The sequence below is a fragment of the Lynx rufus genome, unplaced genomic scaffold (assembly GCF_022079265.1).
Source record: "Lynx rufus isolate CCGP_SWC_20201006 ecotype Redwood Valley unplaced genomic scaffold, mLynRuf1.p SCAF_20, whole genome shotgun sequence".
NCBI classification, from domain to species: domain Eukaryota; kingdom Metazoa; phylum Chordata; class Mammalia; order Carnivora; family Felidae; genus Lynx; species Lynx rufus.
In genome coordinates this window covers 17,696,120-17,708,909 of record NW_025814835.1, presented here as the reverse complement: position 1 = coordinate 17,708,909, position 12,790 = coordinate 17,696,120, and the positions used below count along the sequence as shown (strand labels likewise).

General features: G+C 44.4%; 1 protein-coding gene across 1 annotated transcript in view; it reads left to right on the top strand.

The window, feature by feature from the left end:
- NEDD4L (NEDD4 like E3 ubiquitin protein ligase) overlaps positions 1–12,790 on the top strand; it is a 342,953-nt gene that overhangs the window by 274,087 nt on the left and 56,076 nt on the right. The window contains exons 10-12 of the mRNA XM_047086375.1: positions 5,946–6,078; positions 7,475–7,651; positions 10,850–10,924. Coding sequence (XP_046942331.1) covers positions 5,946–6,078; positions 7,475–7,651; positions 10,850–10,924 — 385 coding nt within the window. The remainder of the gene's footprint in view (positions 1–5,945; positions 6,079–7,474; positions 7,652–10,849; positions 10,925–12,790) is intronic.

Below are 12,790 nucleotides of genomic sequence, written 5' to 3'. Positions count from 1 at the left end.
AAGCTCAGATGCACTTGGTCAGCTTTGGACCTGGCTCGTTATTCACAGGACAGCGTAAATATCCACACATCCAGATGATCACGAACTCTTCTTTGTTGTAATTTTGTACCCCCCAGAGAAATCTAAATGGAAATGGTTTCGTTCTTTTATTTTTTATTTTATTTTCTACTGTTTTCCTTTGATTACTGAACATAGCTGTTGTGAAACCATTTGAACCCATTTGATTACTCTTGGTATTTGTAAATGTTTTAAAAAAAAAAAAAAAAAAACTTGGACCCTCTCCACACCCCCTGCCCCGCCGCCAGGTAACATTGGTTACTGTAAATGGTCAGGAGTCTTGAATCAAGAATCTTGGTAGCAATACCCTAAGCAAGGCACCATTATCTTCCTTTGCTAAACATTATTGAACACATAACACCCTGTGGGGATCAGAGTGTCCTACGACTGGAGCAAAGTGACCGCTAACAGCTCACAAAGAAAGAAATACTAATGGCCGGTGCATATATGGAAAAAAGTTCACCTTCACTAATAATCATGCAGACTGAAGTCTGTTATTTTGGGATAAATGGAAATACTTGCTTTCTTACCTCCCAGAGCTGTGAAACCCTAATGAGGAAACTTCTGAGAAAACACTTCATATTGTTTTTGTAAACACACTACCGTGGGGGCATTGGCCCAAAGAACTAACCCAAAACAAAAGAGATCATTTGTGCAGTGCTGGCTCATCAGTTGTCCAGAACGACATGGGAAAAATGCAGCCCTTAATCCAAGTTCAGGTTCACATGTAGTTTAGGGAGGGGTCAGTGGCATGACTGTCCCTATGAGTGAGGCAGCTATGCCAAAGAGGCTGAACCAGGAAGGACGTCGGCAGAGCTCAGGTGGGGCCCGGGGAGTGCCTCTTTTCCAGTGGGCATGGCTTCTAGAAACCCTGAGAAAAGTTAGATAAGGAAGAAGAATTAGTTTCCATAGTAACCTCCTCATCCCACCCGAACTCTTGAGAGTTTGAGGTTCTTTCTCCTTAACTTTATTTCGCCAAGTATTATGGTTTGTTTTTTTTTTTAATGTTTATTTTTTGAGAGAGACAGAGTGTGAATAGGGGAGGGGCAGAGAGAGAGGGAGACACGGAATCCTAAGCGGGCTCCAGGCTCTGAGCTGTCAGCACGGAGCCCAACTTGGGGCTCGAACTCATGAACTGTGAGATCATGACCTGAGCCGAAGTCGGATGCTCAACTGGTTGAGCCACCCAGGCGCCCCTAAAGTATTGCTTTGATTCAAACTTAATTATTTTCGTAATTCAGTTTTTACAGAATACTGCCACAGTCCTTGGGGGGAAATTGATATTAAGAAGTGCCTGTTAGGGACACCTGGGTGGCTCAGCTGGTTAAGCACCCATCTCTTGATTTTGCCTCAGGTTGTGAGATCGAGCCCCGAGGCAGGTTCTGTGCTGCGTGTGGAGCCTGCTTAAGACTCCCTCTCTCCCCCTGTCCCTCCCCCGCCTCTCTTTCTCAAAAGTAAATAAATAAAATGTGTTTTTTTTTAAAAGCATCAAAAGGCTGTATCTGAGGAAATGAGACAGAGAAGTGATGGCCGTGTGCTGAAGGAGAGAATTAAGACTGTCCTTGTGACTCATGTGTTACCCAGTTCACTAGGCTTGTGCTCTAGACTTCAACCCCCTGAATAACCTCACTGACAGTTCGTTGCCCTCCGGCTGTCCTTACAAGGTCCTTCTCCACCCTGTCCCTTGCCAGATTCCCCACCCACAGTCCTAAGCCTACGGTGTATTAAGTGGCTGGACCGTTCACAGCTGCTTCCTGACTACTCGCTCTTCCTGGCCCCGTGGATGCCCCGATGCCCCCCCCCCTTGCCCAACCACTGAAACAAAACTAGAACGTCCCCTTTCTTGTGGCTGCCTCTACCTTCCTCTGGGAGAACCGCGCTTCTGTTCAGCTCTCAGTGAAGGACCTCTGCTTCCCCCGTGGTAGCAGGGAGCACGTAATACTCTGGCGGCCTGTGTGAGCAGGGACTATGTTCTCTTACTCACAGATCTACCCGTAGCGCCTGGCACAGAGTAGGAGCTCAGCAAAGTACCTTGTAACGGAATGAATGACTACAAGTGAATCGCTTCTCAAAGTGATGATAGGCGCACGGTTTGGGGAACCGGCGAGCCTGGATACGGAACTGAAGGGTGGAAGGCTGACCACAGAGCGATCCCCACACTCTCAAGTCTGAGGGCAGCTTTTTAAAGCACCCCTGATTTTAGAATTGTCCTGACCCTGTTTAAATATATACAGAAAGGTTTTTACTCCAAAACCCACAATTTTAAAAACATGGTGAAGGAACGGAATTAAGGCTGTAAATGAAGATGCGCTTTAGAGACTCAAACACTTAACTCTCTTACCTCTCTTGCAAAATACTTTGTACATCTTCTGTCTTAGCAACAATTTAATCACATTTCAGTAACTGGGCTCATCGTCACATTAGTGTGTACTAATGTCCATAACGTAGGTGAGTGTCAGTGATCTGACATACTGATCTTAATTGACACTGAACCTGACAAATTGATGGTTTATCCTGTCTTTAGCCACTTGCATATTGCCCATGAAAATCAAGTGAAGGGGCGCCTGGATGGCTCAGTCAGTTGGGCATCCGACTTTGGCTCAGGTCATGATCTCACAGCTCGAGAGTCCAAGCCCCGTGTCGGGCTCTGTGCTGACAGCTGGGAGCCTGGATCCTGCTTCGGATTCTGTGTCTCCCTTGCTCTCTGTCCCTCCCCCGCTCGTGCTCTGTGTCTCTGTTTCAAAAATAAATAAACATTTAAAAAAAAATTTTTTTTAATCAAGTGAAGAATATAGATAGGTGAAATTAATGACTGAAGAAAATTAAGATAACTATTTCCTAAAATATTTTCTTGCCCCCAATAAAATAATTTTCTACTTTAATCTGTCAGCTCAGAAATATTTTTAAATGTTCATCTTCCCATTAGTGACTGTTTCTAGTTTCAGCTCATTCAGTTGCTTAATGACATGCAGGCCTCCCTTGTGTGACTATTTTCACTTCATCAGTGAAGACCATAAAAGCCCAGGGTTGGAATTTCAAAATCAGAGGTAACCTCTCTATGCTATTTAGTTGTGTCTGGTTCACACTGATTACTAATTATATGAGCATGTGGGATAAGGGAGATTTGCATAATTGATTTTAAATGTCCCTCCCCCACTTTTTAAAGTAAGTCCTTCCAGAATAAGGAATTTTATATACTTCTGAGGGATACAAAATGCAGACGTGGTAATAATAAAACCTTATTTCCCCTTAACCTTTCGGAAGTCCCTGGAACACTTCAAGTATGTATTAGGCCCTGGCACACAGCATGCAAACATTAGTCACTCAGCGTTGACTGAATAAATGCTAACTGAATGTATGATATTTCAAGTGAAGATTTAAAATTCTGATGAAAGTCTTTCATAGATGTATATAAAATATTTTAAGGCCAGTCATTAGGAAGGGAAATTGCTTCCATCCTTAATAAAAAGGGAAAGGATGATGTCAAGTTTCCTTGGCCTTCTTAGACACTACTAAAATATTTTACATATTTCATAAAGAATTTCATTCTGGTCATTTTCCTCCTAACTATTTCTCTGTTCTGTAATAACTTTTCATAATCGTTGTGTGCTGAAGAATTGAATGTCCTATAAAAATGACCTGTGGCGGGGCACCCGGGTGGCTCGGTCGGTTGAGCATCCGACTTCGGCTCAGGTCATGATCTCACAGTTCGTGGGTTCGAGCCCCACCTCGGACTCTGTGCCGACAGCTCAGAGCCTGGAACCTACTTCGGATTCTGTGTCTCCCTTTCTTCCTGCCCCTCCCCCACTCTCGCGTACTCTCTCTCTCTCAAAAATAAACAAACTTAAAAAAAATTAACAACAACAAAAAAGACCTGTGGCAATGCAAAATCACAAATGCGACATTCCATTCTCTCACCTGTCCGACAAAGTGTCAGTTTCTATCATTTTGTTCCGGTGGTTTCAGAAAAGGATCAGTATCCTTCTGTGCCCCTTAGTGTTAATCGTTTTCTCTATAGCCATAGTTTTGTCAGTTTCTCTGAAGGTATCTCAAGGTACTATTTTTTAGTCTAGTTATAGTTTAATAAAATTAGAAAATACGCAAGATTGTTATTTCTGTGAGAGTTCCAAAGTTTATGTATTAGGTACACAGATAATAGCAAAACTTCGCTGACTCAGATTTTAAGAAGTAATTATCATTCTAATGTGGATTACATGGAAGCTAACCTGCGTTTACCGGAAGTTAAAAATGTAAAGGTGTTTGTTGGAAATACTCAAACTGTCTCAGAAAGGGGCAATAAAGAGTACCCTATTTATTTGCACACAATGCTGCTAGTCACAAACTATTCACTATTACGGGGGCCAGCAGGCTTTCTGTTGGAGTGTAGCAGAAGTTTGAGAGATTAGAATGTTTTAAAACCCGTGTTTTAGGGGCGCCGGGGTGGCTCAGCCGGTTGAGGGTCCCACTTCAGCTCAGGTCATGATCTCACAGCCTGTGAGTTTGAGCCCCGCGTCGGGCTCTGTGCTGATGGCTCAGAGCCTGGAGCCTGCTTCCGATTCTGTGTCTCCCTCTCTCTCTGCCCCTTCCCTGCTCATGCTCTGTCTCTCTCTGTCTCAAAAATAAATAAAAACATTAAAAAAAATTTTTTTTTAAAAACCCATGTTTTATAGGAAGAATCTATAAGGAGGGCCCTTGATTAATACTATGTTTTGATTAGTCTGAAATAACGTTTTCAAATATTTTGAAATGTTAACTTGCAGCATCATTTCTGTTAACCGAATATGGTGTCTTATTGAAAGAGTCTGATTTTTCTTCGCAAAACATTTTGACATTTAAACTTCGACTCTAAAAGCCGGCAAGTAGTATTTCTCCCAAAGGATGATTGCCTGTAATTTACTGCAGCAGTTTTCAAGATTGAATTGATGTTTTCAGATCCTGAATTAAGAGAGATACATCACACACACACACACACACACACAAAAGTTGCTGTGTTCTTCACATCCCACTTGATTTGGGAAATGATCACTTGATGTCTGAGTGAATTTTTTACAGTGGTTTAATAGGGAGAAATACAGTGTCATCCTGAATGATCCTGAGATTCTGTCAAAATGAGATCCGCACAGCTAAAAAAAAAACTCATGTTAAAAAATTCATGTTGGGTCAGGAGCACTTCTCTCCAGATCCCGGCTTTGAGTTTGTACTATTTTCTGCTCCTTGGCCAATCGTTACCAACCTAAAGTTGCCGCCTCATCATTGCTAGACTCCTAGAGGGGCCACCACTGACTGGCCCCAAGTCAGTCACCTGTCCTTTGAGAAGCCTGCCTTCTCACTAGAGCAAAAAGATGGAGGGCTGTGATTTCTTTCTTCTTCTTCTTCTTTTTTTTTTTTTTTTTTTTTTTTGAGAGAGAGAGAGCGTGCGAGCGGGGAAGGGGCAGAAAAAGAGGGACACGCAGAATCTGAAGGAGGCTCCAGGCTCTGAGCTGTCAGCCCAGAGCCTGACGTGAGGCTTGAACCCATGAACCGTGAGATCATGACCTGAGCCAAAGTCAGACTCTTACCCACTGAGCCACCCGGGCGCCCCAGAGGGCTGTGATTTCTTAAACACCAAAGTACATTTTGTGCTATTTGCCTGAAATACTCAAAACGTTGTGCTGATGCATTTAAACGCGCTGTCTCCTTGACTGAGATGAACGCAGAACTATCCTCCAACCAGTTCGCGTTGGGCGAATTCCCACACGTAACGGCCAGCGAGTGGTCCGTGTCGGACGCGACGGCGGCCGCGTTTTAGCGGGTGGGAGGCCTCTGGCGAGCGCGGGACTGTGGCGGAAGGCGCCAGATACCCACACCGGCTGTCCCGTCTCTCTCTCCCCCTCGCCCCATGCTCCCAGGGATGTGGCCTCCGAGTCGGACAGCAACATCAGGCAGATCAACCAGGAGGCCGCGCACCGACGCTTCCGCTCGCGCAGACACATCAGTGAGGACCTGGAGCCAGAGCCCAGCGAGGGCGGAGACGGCCCAGAGGTAAGACGTCCCCACGCACCCTCCGCCCGCCGCAGCTCCTCCTTCCCGTGGGCTCCACGTGGGTTCTGTGTCCTGATGTGTTCTCACGGTAAATGCCGTCTAAAAATTCAAGATGGTGGCCTCACAGCTAACTGACGACCGTTGGGATACCAATTTAGGAAGGGCATGGAAAAGTCAAGTTTGACGAATACGTATACCTGTCTGTTGCAGAAGGGACTGACGTTATTTCTAGAACACATTGGAAATCTGAAGATATTTTCACCTTACGGGGGCGCCTGGGTGGCTCAGTCGGTTCCGCGTCCGACTTCGGCTCGGGTCGCGATCTCGCGGTCCGTGAGTTCGAGCCCCGCGTCGGGCTCTGGGCTGACGGCCCGGAGCCTGGAGCCTGTTTCGGATTCTGTGTCTCCCTCTCTCACTGACGCTCCCCGATTCATGCTCTGTCTCTCTCTGTCTCGAGAATAAATAAACGTTAAAAAAAAAAAAAAAAAAGAAGATATTTTCACCTTATTATTTACCTGCCCCCAGAGTCTAACTGTATCTTAGTGAGTGGCAATGTGGTTGTCATAGGTGAGCAATTAAATGAGCCCTGTACCTCGTTTGGGTACCAAATACTTCTACTAAGGAGTTTTGACATCGTGAAAGAGATTTATTGCCGGGAAAATAGGAATTTGGGTGAATTTAGAAACGTTTACTATTTTCCCCTTAAATGTTTATGGTAAATTATGGGGTGGGGGGAATTATGAATTGAACAACAAATTAGCAGTTACCAGTTGTTGAACAATTACTTCTGTGCAGTCTTAACAACTGTGTTTACTTAGTAGAAATCCATTCTGTTTAGACAGTGTTTTATGAAGATCATTCATAAAAATATTGCAGTGATCAACACTGGAAAAGCAAAATCAATGATTCCATAATGAGTTCACTAAAAGTTACTTAATACCACTGTTTAATTACAGCTTATAGCATCTCTGCTGCTCTTACAGTGACTCCTCAGCACTTACAGTAAAAGAAAATCCATGGAAATCATCCATGAATTTCTGAGAACATTTTTAACCCACCCATGTAGTAACCAGTACTAGAAGTAAGTCACCACTCAGAGAGGTGGTGTTTTAAAGGGGTTAAGACCACAGCCCCTAGAACCAGGCTCCCTTGGATCAACTCCTGACCCTGCCACTTCCTAGCTCTGTTCTCTTTGACAGGTGACTCTGTGCCTCGGTTTCCTCACCTGTCAATTAGGGTAGTAGTCACATGTTCCTCAGGGTTATTAGAAGATTGTGCGCGCCTTAAATACTCAGTAAATGTTAATTATAGTTATCACGGTGGTGGTGGTGGTTGGCAAGGTGACGAGAGGATCCCACGCTCCTACCATTTACCCCAGCATCTTGTTCCTTGATAGCCTTGGGAGACCATTTCCGAGGAAGTGAACATCACTGGAGACTCCCTCAGTCTGTCACTGCCCCCTCCGCCATCCTCTCCAGTGTCCCGGACCAGCCCTCAGGAGCTGTCTGAGGAGCTGAGCAGAAGGCTTCAGATCACTCCAGACTCCAATGGGGAGCAGTTTGGTTCTTTGATCGTAAGTAATGGTCTTGTTTGAATGAGAAGTTGAGCAAATATTTTATCACTTCTTGTCGGTTTAAGAGACTCTTGTATGCAAATAATGACCAAGGTCCTTCCAGCTCCCAGAGAACCCTGACATTTTCCAAAGTTCCCCCTTCCTCAGGGGACAGAATTAGTCCAAGCAGGTGAGAATCTTTCTTGATTTGTAAAGAACTCAAGAAGAGTCCATTTCTGTTATTATCACCTTTAACCTTGAATTTCTTTTCCCAGCCAGAGGCTCGTAAATAGTGCCTCCATCACAAAGGTGGTTATTTCACAGGGGGACCTGGGAGACATTGGGCCTCTTAATTAGTCCTCTTAAGTACCCTGCTGCCCACTTTATCATTCTCACTTCGCAGATGCAGTTTAAGGGACCCATCCAAGACAGAGTTAGGATGGGAGACGGAAGACGTCCCCTAAGTCCCAGAGTACGAATCCTTAAGAAAGCTTATGCAGCTGAGGCACGGACCTCAGGATAACATTTGAACTTGGGTTCTTAACCATCAGGGAGCCTCTTTCTAGAAACTTCAGATAGGGCTAAGCCCCAGTGAGAAGCAGCACAATGAGCATGAAGACCTCCATGTTTGATAACACATCGTGGAAGGGCATGAAAAGTCCATAGAAAAATACCTGCCTGTGAATAGAGTTGAGAACAAATGCAACTCTCCATGCTTCTCGAGAAATTGAACTTAAAGATGTATAACAGTAAATGATAGTGGTCACTGCACTGAAAATGGCATCCTAGAAAAATAGTGATTATTACAACCGTATTGGATGTGCACGGATAAGAGGACTACATCTAAAGTAAAAGCAAGTAAGCGCTCACAAGATTGTTACTCTGTCGGTTATGGTGTTTTTACCATTGGCCCGTATTATAGGAGTCGCAGTGATTACTCAGTTAATGTGGTTTTATATTAAAATTTTGTAAATGTTCTGCAGAAAGAGAAATACCACCGAGATGAAAATCTAATACTAAAAGGGCAGGAAAAAAATGTTATATGTGGGATATTTGAATTGGTAAAAACTGTCGCTGTGGAAACAACATAAGCAATGAAGCCGTGTATTGAAAACCTGTGGACTGTCGTAAGCAGGGCAAGAACCTAAGCAGATGCACACCTGTAGCCTACCAAGTAAAAACTCCTCATTTTCTTCAGCATGAGTATCAAGTTAGCATCTCTAGTGCTTTGTATAGGGACCACCTGCATTTAATCACTGAACTTGCCCAAAATATCTCTAAGATCCAAGTGCAAGAGTCCGTATTATTTTAAGATGGTGTTGAGTCTGATTCAGCTGTTCAGTGAGAATGTCTTGGAAAGAGAACACGAGACTCCTTTTCAGTTTCACTTGTCAGGATCGCTCTATATTCAAGGACAGTAGCATGAACTTTTACTAAAGAAGGAATCCTTCGTGCTAACCTAACCATTGTGGAAGGGCCCGAGTAGGCCCCCGTCGCTGTCACAGAGTCTTTCTTTGACCTTACCCCCTTTTGCTTACCATTGAAGTGAGTACTGAAGTATTAAAAACGAGTACCTACGTACATATCCCACGGACGAATCTGCTGCCACTTAGATACTTGGCCTTTGTGTGTGTAACCCACTGCCATTCTATGATTGGGTCTCTTGGCTGTTTTTCTAAAAAGATAGATGAATACAAACGAGTGAGAGGAACACTGTACATCACACACTAGATGTTTTAGAGGAACCTCACTATTTTCCCTCATTCCTGTTCTGTACGACTTCAACTCGATTCAGAAGCTAAAATTGTAACTGACCCTTCGGAAGTAGCACAAGACCATATTTGAGTTTTTTGGCCTTAGATTCCAACTGATCCTTTGTCAATAGTAATGTTTAAGAACCATCTATATCAGTATTTTTTCCTCTATTCACATCACGCTAGAGTTTGCCCCAAGGTTGCATCCCAGAGCAAAACGCAAGACTGCTAGCTTCCTGTTGCCATTTTTTTTTTTACTGTTTTATTTATTTATTTTTTGTTTTTATTTATTTTGGAGACAGAGAAAGCGCATGAGCAGGGGAGGGGCAGAGAGAGAGGGAGACACAGAATCCGAAGCAGGCTCCAGGCTCTGAGCTGTCAGCACAGAGCCCGACGCGGGGCTCGAACTCACGGACCATGAGACCATGACCTGAGCTGAAGTTGGATGTTTAACCGGCTGAGCCACCCAGGCGCCCCTTTTAATGTTTATTTTTGAGAGAGAGAGAAAGCATGAGCAGAGTCGGGGCAGAGACAGAAGGGGACAAAGGATCCAAAGTAGGCTCCATACTGACAGAAGAGAGCTCGATGCAGGGCTCCAATCCACGAGCCATGAGGTCATGACCTGAGCCAAAGCAGGGTGCTTAACCAACTGAGCCACCCAGGCGCCCCTCTAGTGCCAATTTTTTTTATAACATCTATTTATTTTCGAGAGACAGAGAGAAAGCATGAGCAGGGGAGGGGCAGAGAGAGAGAGGGAGACACACAATCTGGAAGCAGGCTTCAGGCTCCGAGCTGTCAGCACCAAGCCCCACGCAGGGCTCGAACTCACAAATCGTGAGATCGTGACCCAGGCCAAAGTCAGAACCTTAACCGACCGAGCCACCCAGGCACCCCCCCCCCACCTTTTTTTTATTTAAAAAAAATTTTTTTAATGTTTATTTATTTTTGAGAGAGATACAGTGCGTGAGCAGGGAAAGGGCAGAGAGAGAGGGAGACACAGAATCCAAAGTAGTCTCCAGGCTCCGAGCTGTCAGCACAAGAGCTTGACACGGGGCTCGAACCCACAAACTGTGAGATCACGACCTGAGCCGAAGTCGGGTGCTTAACCGACTGAGCCACGCGGGCACCCTTACTGCCATTTCTTAAAGAAGCAGTAGAGTGTTACCCTGGCCTTTTGAGAACAGGGGTGTTCTGTTTTGGCCTCTTTTTCCTACTTTTGCTGTTACTTCCTCCTAAGGACCAGTCAGAATTTCTGTCTGCTGCAAACACTCGTAATGACACATACGATTACCCACCCGACTGCTTGAGGGATTACTCTCGTGGCCCAGAAGAGACGGTGTCTCACCGAATCATCTTCTCACATGAAAGAACACTCAATAGGCTTGCGTGACTTAGTTTTTAAACCAACGAAACTTGTTTCTGGGCCTGTGTTTTCACGATGCTTCGTGTCCTTTCCCCCCTTCAGCAAAGAGAACCGTCCTCAAGGTTGCGGTCCTGCAGCGTGACGGACACCGTTGCCGAGCAAGCTCATCTACCACCGGTAACCCACGCCCCTTGCCAGCCATCCGGTTGGCCCTTGGGGCTTGTGTTTGAAATCATCTGGGCTACTGAGGAAGAGTTTTTCCTGTGTAAATCGGTTCTCTGTGCAAACGAGAGACCGGATGATTTCCTAGCAAATTGCCCAAGGAGAGTGGATTCCGAATACAAAGAGCTGTATTAGTCTCTGAAAGGCTGAAAACTTCATTGCTTTGCTTTTCCACCCAAATTAATACCACTTCTGATGTGCTTACTACTTAATCAAAAGCGTATTAATAATTCGTTGTTTTTTTGTTTGTTTGTTTGTTTTAAACTTACTGAGTTCCCAGCACTGTGCTCCAGTCGCACAGGAATCCCTTGGAACAGGAAGAACTCTTCCGGGTTTGCAGGGCGTGGTTTTTCTCATCACTAATGGCCTCAGCTCTTAACCCACAAAGCGCCTGTACTTTTCTCTGTTAAACGCAGCTCTGCTGACTACTGAACTGGCTAGTCTGCTCCCCCCTCTACTGCAGTGTTTAGAACTAGCAGCAAATACGGAAGGATGTCCTGTGTTTCCCAATATGGGACAAAAATAAAAATGAACGTGCAAACTGGAAGGCAGACCAGGACTGCCTCGAGAGACATTTGGTGTTAACGTTACAATATTTTTTGTAAATCTATTTCTCCTTTTGGAGGAGAAAATGTTTTGTGGTTTTAGTATGTTCAACTTGTCTGACCTTATCCAGTGTGGTTTTTTGTTTTTGTTTTTGTTTTTTTTTAGTAATACAAATCCTTGATTATTTTTTTGGCATTAATACTTTTCTATGAAATTAAAGGGAAAAAAGATCGTACTTAGAGTTTTTGCAGTCATGGTATCTACCCTGTCGTGTACATTTTTGCTACAAAGGGTATTGTTGCCTGGGTTTTAGTCTTTAATGGTAACGGAACGGATTGATGAGTACACTGGTTAAGTGAGTAATCAACACGGCAGACTCAGTTTGTGGTGCACATAGAATGGGCTGGTTGATCAGAAGCTTGACAAGCGCATGCTTTCTGGAATGGTGTTAGTACAGGCGTCCCCCAAAACCAGAATAATCAGCTGTGATATCCTTGGAGAGGGGATCCTCCTCAATCTGATGATTCCGTGACTTTCCTTGATGAATTAATGGCACTTTCTCTCCTTTTCAAAATCAGTTTCAATTTTATTTGCCCAAAAAGCTCACTTTCCGGGAAACTATTGATTCCTCCCTCTTTCCTTGTACCCTGTAAAGCAGTAAACTCACTGATCACCAGTGGCCTCTTATTCAAATTACGAGTTTGGCAGATTTCAGAATCCGCTAGTTATTTAACAGTAGGGGCAAAACCATGGTGGTTTTCAGTTTTTTTCGAATAATACATCTCACGTTTCTGAGGTTGTCAGTTCATTGTTTACCCGAATCATGTTGCAAGCGGAGCCTTCTCTGGGTGGGAAGGCGATTGCGTTTCTCGTTTTCTTCTGGTCATCAGTGAGTGGTTGCTCAGCTTTATTTGAATAGGGTGGATTTCAGGGATTCATATCCACATCACCTGCCTTACTGGCTGCATCACCAGTGATTCCTGATTCAGTAAGCAGTGGGTGGTCTCCCTAAGTGCATTTCACTGACGTAAATTGTCATTCAACAGCCAAGTGCCCCAGCTAGGAGAGCGCGTTCATCAACTGTCACAGGTGGTGAGGAGCCAACGGTAATGATACCCTTGATCAGACATTCATGACAAAACCGTGGGTTGGTTTTTAACATTGTGCACAATGGTGAAGGTACTCTTTTTTCTTTTTTGGGTAAGATCAGCTTCTTTGTGCCGCGGAGCTATACGTGTGAAATTCACTTTCACATAGTTCAGAGGTACTGGGTGA